The sequence below is a fragment of the Stenella coeruleoalba genome (assembly GCF_951394435.1).
Source record: "Stenella coeruleoalba genome assembly, chromosome: 2".
NCBI classification, from domain to species: Eukaryota; Metazoa; Chordata; class Mammalia; order Artiodactyla; family Delphinidae; genus Stenella; species Stenella coeruleoalba.
This window is the reverse complement of record NC_137147.1, coordinates 12,515,798-12,527,967: the sequence shown is the minus strand read 5'-3', so window position 1 is coordinate 12,527,967 and position 12,170 is coordinate 12,515,798. Positions and strand designations below refer to the sequence as shown.

Here is a 12,170-nt window from a genome sequence, read left to right as displayed (position 1 = left end):
GACGGCTCTCCTGCTCAGTACAAGCGTCATGAGGGAAGATGTATTGTTAGCTCTGCCATTAGCTCAGATAAAAAAGTAACTGGGAAGTAAATTTGCTGCAGACACGGTGCTCCCGTTGCTTAATCAAAATGATCTGGGAGGTCGTCCACAGCAATACCCTCAGTGCTTGGATGAACTGTGTGTCAAGGCTTGAAGCATGAAGCTCAGGGGATAGGCAGATTTATGACTGTCCAGAGGTGCCAATATTGTTTATCAAGGAACGTCTTTAACCCTCAAGAACAACAGAGGCTTCTGATTCCCACTGTATTAAGTAAGCAGGTATAAGACTGATGGCCATATAGTGAACACCAGTCACAGAGCATAATAATAGAGTCACTCAGTCATTTTTGAGAGGACCTCACATGGCTGGCGTTTGAGGTGCCTGGAGAAGATGAAGAAATGCAGGTTTATAATGTTAATGTTTGTGCTAATAATAACATCATCATAGATGGATGGACGGCTTTCAAGTTGACAAAGGTCTCTCTCCCCTCTTCTCTCTATCGGGGCTCACCACATCCTATTAAATAGGTTACATTCCAATTTTTTTCTTTTAAGATGTTGTTATTCTTCTCCCCACTTATCAACAGTAATTCATGTTTATTGTACAAACATCAGAAAACATGAAAGAGGCAATAAAAATTACCAGGTTCCCATCACAATTAACCATTATTAACAGTTTTATGTTTGCCCTTAAAGTCTTTTTCTTCAGTCTTGAACCTATAAGACTGAATGTATATATATATATATATATATATATATAGGAATCATACTGTGATACTATTTTAGGACTTGCTTCTTTCCCTTTTAAATGTATTGTGAACATCCTTCTATGTCATTAAATATCACCACAACATCCTTTATAGTGTTTGCATAGAATTCTATCTTATGAATGTTCTACCATTTTATTAATAGCTTATTATTTGACACCACAAACAATGCGGCACTGAACATCCTTATGACTACATTTGTGTACATACCCATGATCACTTTAGTAGGATAAATTCCTAGAAGTGAATTGCTGGCTCCAGTGGAGTGTACAAATCTAAGGTACAAATCACCCTCCAGACAAATGTTCCCGTTTCTACTCCCACGGGCAGTACGTGAGGGGCCCTTGCCTCACAGCCTTCCTCCACCTGGACCACCCCCAGCTCCATGTAGGAAAACTGATGTTCAGAGCAATCAAGGGACAAGGCCAAGGTCACACAGCTGTGACGTGCCAGTGCCTGGACTTGAATGTACGTTTCCAGATGCTGAATCTGGAGCTGTTCCTCCATAACCAGAATCCACACCCTGTGTCCCTCCACGTTGTCCAGGTACCTCGAATGCAAGTTGACGCCCCCCACATCCCTTAGGCCCCCCCTCTCATTTCAGCCGCAGCTGGGGTGGGAGTTCTAAGTCACATCCCCCCGTTGCACGGCACAGATACGCCCCGAGGTGGCCTGAGCATGGACGAAGGCACAATGGTATGTGATGGGAGTCCGGAGGCTGTGCAGCCTTCTGGGACTGGCTTGGCAGCCACGGTGGCATCTGTAAGATGCAGCTGGTGCCCAGCACAACCCCCCACCCCCCCACCCCCCGGGTTCACTGCAGCTGCAGTGGGCAGTTCCCAGCACATCAGCTTTCCACCTGGGCCTCGGGTCTCTCTGTTTCTCCAGGAGAGCAGGTGCAGCCCAGAAGTGCCGGGGAGTCAACGCCCGACGGGCAGCCTTCACGCAGTAGGGGGCAGAGCTGGTGCGTACGGCTCAGTCTCCCTGTCCTCTGGCAGGACAGTCCCCAGGGGCTACTGCTTGGTTTCTTAGAGGATCTCAAGCAGGATTGAGCCGCCGTTGCCTTTGGAGTTAACCTGCTCACTCACACATCCTTTCGTGGCTTTTCACCTCCTCCCTCTTCTGACTTCCTTCCTGGGCTCCCTCTCCACTGAAATACCTGCCCCAAGCCCTTGTCTTAGGTCTGCTTTGGGGGAATCCCCAGCTAAGACAGCCCTGTTTCCCTTCCTCCTTCTGTATTCCCTGTATTGGTTAGAGCTTGCTAAACTGCTCTAACAAATGACCCCCAAGAGGCTTTGCTCAAATACATACAGCAGAAATGTGTGCCTCTCTCACACAGCAGTCCAGGGCGGGTCCTCCAGGGTGAGTGTTCTAGCTCTGCAGGAAGGGGATCTGCTCCCTCGCGGTCACTCAGGGACCCAGCAGCTCCGCATCCCATCGTGAGACCCCCAGGGGGCGCTGGCTGTCAACAGCCCAGCTCCCAGGAAGGGAAGAGCTTGGAGTAGAGCCTGTGGGTGTACAACCAGGCCAGGGGGAGGCCACATCACCACTCCCACTCTCTTTCCACTGCTCTTCGATTGTCACATGGAGAGGACCTGGTCTCGAGGCCACACTTAACTGAAAGAGAGGCTGGTGGGCCCCTTACCCAGTGATTCTTCTCGACTGGCCCAGGAGGGGTCTGCCACACCTTCAAATCCACTTCTGAAACAAAAACAAGCAAACGAACAAAAAAACAAGCTACTGTCCCATAAGATGCTACTTGGAACACAGTTATGTGATTTTGTGATTTAATTTTGTTTTTGCCTAATTTTAGGCAGCCGAGGTCTCGGACACCTGCTCCGTCCAGGCAAGCTGCTGCGGGCCTTCCTGTCTCCGTCCCACACCCGCTCCGTGCTCCGCACCACCGGCTTCCCCACGCATCTCAACCACGAGCCTCCGGAAGAGACGGACGGCCCGCCGGGAGCCGCGGCTCTGGCTGCCTTCCTGCAAGCCTGGGAGAAGGGGGTCTCCATGGTCGTCGACCAGAGAGCCTTGAATTTGTACAAGAAGCTTGTTGATGAGGCTGTACAGCGAGGTGAGCAGTGAGAGGAGGGGAGTCCATTTAGCCAGATGAGGCTTCGTGGGCGGAGGGTGGAGGGAGTCAGCGTTTGTGGGACTTCCTCCGGGTGCCCAGGCACAGTGCTATGCACCTGACACGGGACGTTTTCCTTAACACTCAGAACAACTCTTTGATAGCAACAGCCTTATCCCCATTTTATAGATGAAGAGACTGAGGCTCTGAGAGGGCCAGGTGATCTAACCAGGTGGGGATGATGAGCTGGAATTTGAAGCCGGGTCCACCAGGCCCCATGATCCCACCTGTGCACATGTTTCCCCCCATGAGAGGCAGGGGTGACCTGCAGAGGACACTGAGACACCCGGGACAGGCCTGGACCCCCGAGTTGAGGGTAGAATGGTCGAGAATAGGGTGGTGGAGAGACTGAGACAGCCGTGTCCCACAAAGCCCAAATGGGCAGGATGCCCCACGCTTCCCAGGTTCCCAGAACACCTAGATGGGCATCAGGGCCGAGAGTGCTGACCGTGCGAGCCTGTGACGCTGCTGTCAGTGTGTCAGAACCGGCCTAGGGTGCAGGGTGAACAGCTGCTACTCATCTCTCGTCGTTCTGTGGGTGTCACTCAGGCATCAGCCGGGAGCCTACCGCGCTTCCGACTGCCTGTCTCTCTGTGTCCCTCAAAATGCATTCTTCAGAGAAGTACTTTTGTCTTCTTAGCCTCTCAAAAGGGCTTCCACCTCAGGAAGGCATATCCTAAAGCGCCTGCTACGTTAGAAGTTGTGAAAAGGCTGTGTCTGGACATACAGAATCCATTTCACACGATGAGTGTGTATTGAGTACCTAATATGTGCCAGGCGCTATTTAAGGCTTTTGGGATCCATCGGTGAACCAGACTGACAGCCATCCTGCCCTCATGGAGTAATGGAGACGGTAAACAGCATAGGAAAATTATACAGTGCATGTGTAGTGTGTTAGAAGGTGATACGCTATGGAATAGAGTGGCCCGGGACCCAGGGAACGGGGACTGACGGGCCAGGCGTGAGGGGGGCGCGCAGGGGTGGGCTGCTCTCTTAAACAAGAGGGTCAGGGAAGACCTCCTGGACAGGGTGCCATGTGAGCAAGGCTTGAAGCGGGTGCAAGAGTGAGGCCTGGACTGGCTGCGGGAAGAGTGGCCCTGGCTGTGACAATGGCTATGAGGTGGAGTGGGGGCCCGGCAGGCTTAAGACAGGGCAGCAGTCAGCTGACCGGCCTGGAGTGGGTAAGGAGAAGAGGAGCTGGATGGAGGACAGAGGTCACGGTTAGGTTTTAAAGGATACCCCGGGGGCTCCCCTGGTGGCGCAGTGGTTGAGAGTCCGCCTGCCAATGCAGGGGACACGGGTTCGTGCCCCGGTCCGGGAAGATCTCACATGCTGCGGAGCGGCTGGGCCCGTGAGCCATGGCCTCTGAGCCTGCGCGTCCGGAGCCTGTGCTCTGCAACGGGAGAGGCCACAACAGTGAGAAGCCCGCGTACCGCTAAAAAAGAAAACAAACGGATCCCCCGGGTAGCCACAGGCACAAGCGTAGGGACAGGAGATGGGCCAGGTTACGGCAGGCGGGAGACGAGGCTGCTGCCCTGTGGCGAGTCCTTCTGTCCCCCAGTGATTTCAGCCACAGCTGGGGTGGAAGCTCTGAGTCACACAGATGGCCCAGGCCAGTGCTCTGTGGGGAATTCTCCAAAAACCCCTGCAAAACCACCCAGCCAGGAAGTATGGGGACTAATGCCTCCAGGGCCCCCTCAACCCGTGGAGAGTGGGAGCTGCTGCCTTGCCTCCTGTCTTTTGGAGACACGCAGGTCCCGAAGGAACGGAGACCCCATTGCCTTGAAAATGCACAAACCCTCCTGTTGGCTTCTCCTTCCCGTCCTCATTGTCCCTGTTCCCTCCTGGGATCATCTCCCAAATAAACCACCTGCACCCAAGTCTTTGTCTCAGACTCTGGTTTCAGGGGACCCCAGAGGGATGAATGGTAGAGATGGAGGTTGTGAGAAGCAGCCAGATCTATGTTTCGAAGGTAGAGTCGTGACTGCTCTCATGTTCGGGGCAGGGGACTGAGAGGATGGAATTGGCGTGGACTGGTTCAGGGAAGACCAAGGTGGAGCAGGCCTGACCTTGCACCCTGTTGGTGAGGGTGTAAAATGGGTCGGCCGCTGTGGAAAACAGTATGGCAGTTCCTTAAAAAATTAAAAATAGAAAATACCATATGATTCAGGAATTCCACTTCTGGGCGTGTACCCAAAAGAACTGAAAGCAGGGACTCAAACAGATATTTCCACACCCGTTTACACACCCAGCAGCACTGTTCACAGTAGGCAAAAGGTGGGAACAACCCAGGCGTCCATTAACGAATGACTGGATAGACACAGTGTAGTCTGTACATGCAGTGGAATGTTACTCAGCCTTGAAAAGGAAGAACATTCTGACACATGCTACAACACAGATGAACCCTGAGGACATTATGCTGAGTGAAATAAGCCAGTCACAAAAAGACAAACCTGTATGACTCCACTTATGTGAGGTGGGCAGAGTAATTAAAATCTTAGGGACAAAGGGTAGAAAGGTGGTTGCTGGGGACTGGGGTCGGGGGAAGGGGGAGTAAGTGTTTAATGGGCACAGGGTTTCAGTTTGGGAAGATGTGAAAGTTCTGGGGATGGGGCTTCCCTGGTGGCCCAGTGGATGAGAGTCCGCCTGCCGATGCAGGGGATGCGGGTTTGTGCCCCGATCCGGGAAGATCCCACATGCCGCGGAGCGGCTGGGCCCGTGAGCCATGGCCGCTGAGCCTGCGCGTCCGGAGCCTGTGCTCCGCAACGGGAGAGGCCACAACAGTGAGAGGCCCGTAGTTCTGGGGATGGATGGTGGGGATATTTGTACAATGACGTGAATGCGCTTAATGCCAGAGAACGGTACTCTTAAAGATGGATAAGATGGTAAATTTTACAGTAGGTGTGTTTTACCACAATTACAATTTGAAAAAATTTATAAGAGTGCAAGTTTGAGCCTGGGTAACTGAAAGTGTGGGTACCTATTAGACATGCAAGTGGGGAAGACAGCAGGCAATCAGATCCACGAGTCGAGTTCAGGAGAGCCATCTGGGCTGGAAAGAGGAACTGGAGAACAGTTGGCGTGTTGATGGCCTCAAAGTCAAGACACTAGATGACATCATGGAGGGAATAAGTGGAGACAGAGAGAAGGACCCAGATTGCGCCCTGGGACGCTCCACGCCCAGAGGTCAAGGGGAAGAGCAGGATCCTTCGTCCAAGAAGGATCAGCACTGAGGAAGGAGGAAAACCAAGAACCGTGTTGTCACCAAGGAGAAGGGAGAGCCAACTGTGCCCACTGCTTCACAGGCCGGCAGTCTCTTCCATCTGGCCACGCCCTGCTGGGTGTTTTTTGCTGCCCACTTTCCCAGAAGTCGCTCTGCCCTCCTGTTCACCTGACCGCCGGCTCCATGCTGGACCTCAGCTCAGAACTGGGTCTTGCCCACACAGTGGCTTGGAATTTGGAATTCGCTGTATTAGATTTTGCAGAACTTTCATTACATGTGGACGAAGAAAGTAGAAGCAATTTGGCCTTTTAATGACAATGATTTCAGTTCTTTTTTTATAAGTGAAGCCTGGGAAATGTTTAAAGAAGAAAGCTCAGTCATTGATTCCCTGTCTTGAAGATAAATTGATAAACTGGTTCTTTATGGCTTGGGTGCAGGGTCTCCGCTCGCCCCGACCTTCCTTGCCTGGGCTTCCTTCTCTCTGTGTGCCCCCCTTGGGGATATGCTATGTTCCCCACCCTGTGTGGCTCCCTGCTGCCCCGTCTTACTAGTATCCTGTATCCTCAATCCAATTTCAAAGAAATAAAGAGCCAGCCTTTACACAGCACCTGCTTTGTGCCAGGCCCCCAGCTTGGTGCTCGGCAAACATCACACCATTGCGTCCACAGCAATCCTGGGAGAGGGCCTGATTACCCCCATTCTGCAGAGGGGGAAGCCAAAGCTCAGAGAGGTCCCGTGGCTTGCCCAAGGTCACACAGCCAGGAATTGTCGTTTGGTTCTATTCAACCCCCTTGCGGGGCCAGCAGCCTGCCCCTCACAGCACACAGAGGGGCTGGGTCTTTCGACCTGTCGTGACTGCCCCCCATTCCCTGGGGTGTCACGTCACACGTAGACTGTGCCTCATGAGTATCCCTTGATGGACAACTGCCCTCCTCTTGTCTTTCCCCCTAGGCGAGGGGTGGAACTGGAGAAGGGAGTTGGGAGAGCCCCGGTAGGGGCGCTTCAGGAGCTCGGACAGTGATCTGGCTCCTTGCCCTCAGCTCGCCCCATCGACCCACTGGGGGGGCCACGACAGCTCCCAAAGGGCTTGCGGTGACAACATGGGGAGGCTGGGGTGGGGAGCAGCTGTCTCGAGGCCGTATGGTTTTAACATAGACAAGGTGCTTATTTGGGTTGGCTTTATGTGAGGGGGTGAGGGGCTGATGATGGAGCTTATGGGGGTAACCAAAGCTCCCCCAACCGCCCCTTGATACTGCTGCTGGGCCACAGAGCAGTTCAGGAGCTCCTGCAGAACCAGCGGGACCTGAGCACTGGGTCCACCATCCCCGTCCCAGGCCCTCTGTTAGCCTCTGGATAAGATTTCGTCCTGGGCCAGCGAATATGCAAAGATTCTACCTCAAACGGCTCTGAGGGGGTTTAGTTAATGGAAACCAAATCAATTTTATTTTATTATGGGATTTGTGTGTGTGTTCCACATATTCTACAATAATATGTATTATTATTATAATTAGAAAGTGTGCTTTTTTATTTTATTTTATTTTATTGTTTTGCGGTACGCGGGCCTCTCACTGCTGTGGCCTCTCCCACTGCGGAGCACAGGCTCTGGACGCGCAGGCTCAGCGTTCATGGCTCACGGGCCCAGCCGCTCCGCGGCATGTGGGATCCTCCCAGACCGGGGCACGAGCCTGTGTCCCCTGCGTCGGCAGGCGGACCCTCAACCACTGCGCCACCAGGGAAGCCCTGATACTGTTTCTTAAAATGATCTGAGAGACCAACGCCCAGCACAGGCTCTGGCACACAATGGATTTTCAACCAAGTTCTGTAGGAAAGAAGGAAACGAAGACGGAAGGGTCCTTCGCACAAACACAGGAAGGCATGAGCCAGCCAGGCACCTGGCTCTCCATAAGGACCCTGTGCCCTCACCCCGGCAGGTTTGACCATCTGGTGGCGATCGAGTGCACGGGAGGGGCTGCCGATGGCGATTACTACAACGCAAGGAAGAGGAACATCAAGCACTTGGTGGACCCCATCGATGGTCTTTTCCTTGCAGTGCAGAAGAGTTCTGGAATTTCAACAACTGGTAAGCAAGGGGCGCTGAGAATGCGACAAGAACATGTCAGCACTAAAAACCTTTTTTATTGACTGTTGAACACATGACAAAAAGGAGTTATATGGGACCATTGTTTTCCACTTCAGAGTTGGTCTTTGTTTATTCTGGTTGGTGTAGACAATAACGATGCTGACATTTAGAAATCCAGTGTTCCCACGAGCAGGAAAGGGAAATGACGCTTAACTGAGCATATTCTATTTGTCCAACTCTAAAACATCAAAACTAATAATAAAATAATGACAATAATAAGCTCAAGCCATGGTATATTATTTTGGTCATACAGGGTGAATGTACCATATGTATTCTGTATCATCTTATGAAGTTTATTCATTTTTAAATATATCTTGAATGTATGATCAGTGTGATATTTTGATTGGGATCATTCATGTTTGTATAGAAATTTATGGTATTCAAAGAGGTTTCACAATCATTGTATTGTTTAAGCCTCTCTTAAAACCTGCAGGTAAGGCAGGTATAGTTTCCAAAGGTGAGGCCTAGGGAGGTAATTAGGAGTAGAGTCCAGACTCCCAGGGCCCTACCGACTATGCTTTTCGTGGGACCGCGTTGCCTTTATGAATTTCTGAAAGGCTTGATGTGACTGGGATGCCAGCAGTCCTCCCCTGGGGTGGGAACCAGAGCGTGGAGAAATGAAGGCACGTTTGTCGTGTTCCATATTTACTTTTTCTGTCCATTCAAACACTTCAGAATGTTTCCCAGGCCCATTAGTTGCCTTTGGCTTTTGGGGTTTTGATGAGACAATGAAAGCCTTCCTGGCTGAGTAGAAAATTTCCGCAAATCGCCCTGGTCTTTCCCAGAAGAGGCCTTGGGTGTGGTGCTCCCAGTGTGGCTGGCTTCATGCTTCCTGCCTCTCTGGGCTGGGGAGGCCTCCCAGGATACAGCGGAAGGGCTTTCTGTGTCCACACGGGCCAGCAGGGTCCAAAGAACCTGTAGAGCAAACACTCTTCCCCCGCTGAATGGACCCCCGATCTGTGCTCTTCCCCCAACGATGCCGCCAAGATCCCAGAGCAAGCAGGTGGAGCTGGCTGTGCTTTCAAGCTGCCCCCTTTGTGGACCCCTGGACCCTTCTCTTGGCCTCAGGAGCCCCCTGCTCAACAGAGTTGCCCCCCAAACCCTCCTTTCCCTCCTTTGCTCCATCAACACCCCTGTTCCTCAGTTCCACAGGCAGCTGCCTTGTCAGGGAATCACACTCAATTGAGAATCAAGACACCCATGTCCCACTCACTCCCCGGGTCCTGCCCCTCTCAGAGACTCTGTAAAGTGAGGTCAAGTCCACAGACGGGACACACCTGAGGAGCGAACAAGATGAACTTCATAAAATGTTAAAGGGCAGAGGCAGAAACAGACAAGATATCAGTGCTAGGTGTTGTTATTTTCTTTCATTCAATGGACTGTCATGGATCTAGAAAACTGTTCTGAGAAAAATCCTCAGGGTGAGGACCTAGGGCGTCTGGTCATCCACAATCATCGCATTCTTTTGGCCGAGACCAGGTCTCTGATGCCCAAGGTGAGTCAGCTCCAGGCCCCTCTCCACCATCAGGCAATGAATGCTTGCCTCTGGTGGAATTCTTCCACATATTTGTAGAAATAGACACAAAAACAGTCACACAACAATTCTGTAGGCTTGAGGGGCCCAGCCTTCTGTCCTTGGGGCACTGGGATAATCCCCTTGGTGAATGGTTATCTTGAGGCAGCTGCAACCATCTTCCAGAGGCAGATTCAGCTGACCTCTAGTCTACAGAATCCTCCAGAAACACTTGGACGCAGGACCAAATGGTGTTCCTAGGGCACCACCTCAAAGGGCACAGGCTGCAGGGCTTGTGAGAGTTTTTTGCATCTTGTTCCTACAAGGGTGGAGTTACCTGGTAATTACTTCTAGCCAGTTCACCTCTCTTGAACACCGTTTATTTCACCAATGAATTAAATAATATCTGACAGGGCTTCCTTGGTGGCGCAGTGGTTAAGAATCCGCCTGCCAATGCAGGGAACACGGGTTCGAGCCCTGGTCCGAGAAGATCCCACATGCCGCGGAGCAACTAACCCCGTGTGCCACAACTCCTGAGCCTGTGCTCTAGAGCCTGCGAGCCACAACTACTGAGCCCACTTGCCACAACTACTGAAGTCCGCGTGCCTAGAGCCCGTGCTCCACAAGAGAAGCCACCGCGATGAGAAGGCCACACACCGCAATAGAGAGTAGCCCCCGCTCGCTGCAACTAGAGAAAGCCCACACCCAGCAACGAAGACCCAACATAGCCAAAAATAAATAAATAAAATTAAATTTAAAAAAAAAGAAAATTTCTGACATTTACTTATTCTAACATATTTATTCTAGCATTTATTATGCTACAATAATTAACAAACCTTCTGGTGCCTAGCAGATTGGCCTTTATTCTGTGGTCTCTTTCAAACGCTAACAGGCCACCCCTGGGGTGTGAATTCCTCATTATGCTGCTTCACATATTAACCAGGCGCCTATCTGGTGTAGATTAAAATTAACTAAAATGACACACATACATTTCACATACTTGAAACAGAAGGCTTTAAATTACAGAATTGACTTTAACAAACCTATACCCGTTCCCTTCTGCCAATGGAATGCTGTCTGGCCACAGTAATGAGACTCAGGGCCTTGTGGCCCCTCCCTGAGCCGGAGCTACTGGCAAGGAGAGGAAGTCCTGGATGCCACCATCTCTCGTGGACCTGGCGCCCCATCTGTGACTGGAGAATGTGACCCAACGGTGGACACGGCCACACTCTGCTGAGTTCCAAACCTGGACTCATTTTTAACTGGAGAAGTTTCTAGAATACCTGAAGAAGTCCAGCATCTCCTGGTAGTGTGAAAATGTATCCAGAGCCAACCCCTTTCCCCACCCTGAGGCACATGTGAAGGGGCTGCTCTACCCCATAACCACGCCACATTTTGCCTGATCCTGTGCCCTGACTCAGTTCCCTTCCCTCCAGGGGTCGGTGACGGAGGGAACGAGCTTGGGATGGGCAAAGTCAAGGAGGCCGTGAAGAGGCACATACGAAATGGGGACGTCATTGCCTGTGACGTGGAGACTGACTTTGCGGTCATCATCGCTGGTGAGTGCTCAGACGGCCAGCCAATCAGGCAAGGCTGCCCGGGGGAGGGACCTGGCTTGGAGCCTGTCCAGCCAGAAAATCATCTCCTCCATGATGAGATGGAGGCTCCACTCCTCTAGTGGAGTCTAGAGGGCGCCAGGGTAAGAAGGGGACCTGGTTCTTAGCCTCTGGCCTCTCAGTCATTCAACAAACGTTTGCTGTGGGCCAGACATTGCTCTGTGTACTGAGGCTGGAGCAGCAAGGGCCCTGCTCCACGGAGTGCCTGCTCTAGTGTTGGGAGATGGACAATGAGCCCTAACAAAGAAATATACCAGATGGTGCTAAACAGTGAGAAGAGCTACAGGTAGATAGAGAGAGTGACAGGCAGGCCACTTTAGATCAGTGCTCTGAAGAGGGGTCATCTCTGCTTTTATCTGTACCTCCTGTGGGGTGGAAAGGAAGAGAACAATCTGGCAAACGTTTGGAAGATGCAGGAGGCTTCAGCTCTCCTTTCACTTACCTCTGCCCCAGGCTTCCCTGCCCGTCCCTGCAGCTGCCCTTCCCATCAGGACCAACCTTTCCTGTGTCTGGGTCCTTCCAGGCCCCACCCTTCCTCCCTTGACTTCATCACAAGTTTCAGGAATTTTGACCCATACCTGAGAAAGGCCCTCTCCCTTTTCATTGTCAAAGTCAAAAACAGCCGTGGAGATAAGCAGAAATATCTGAGGGTACCAGTGCCTGGGTAAGAAAACTTGAACTGTAATTGACAAGTTGCTGGAAGTTTCGTGTGGACAAGTCTGAGTTAGAAGCTCCAGAGGG

The 12,170-nt window shown here is 51.7% G+C and overlaps 1 protein-coding gene across 1 annotated transcript in view; it reads left to right on the top strand.

Annotated features, from left to right (window-relative positions):
- Positions 1-12,170, top strand: part of DGLUCY (D-glutamate cyclase) — a 49,773-nt gene that overhangs the window by 17,726 nt on the left and 19,877 nt on the right. The window contains 5 exon segments of the mRNA XM_079912795.1: positions 2,620-2,880; positions 7,112-7,151; positions 7,430-7,501; positions 8,092-8,240; positions 11,250-11,372. Of these exon segments, the coding sequence (XP_079768921.1) occupies positions 2,620-2,880; positions 7,112-7,151; positions 7,430-7,501; positions 8,092-8,240; positions 11,250-11,372 (645 nt within the window).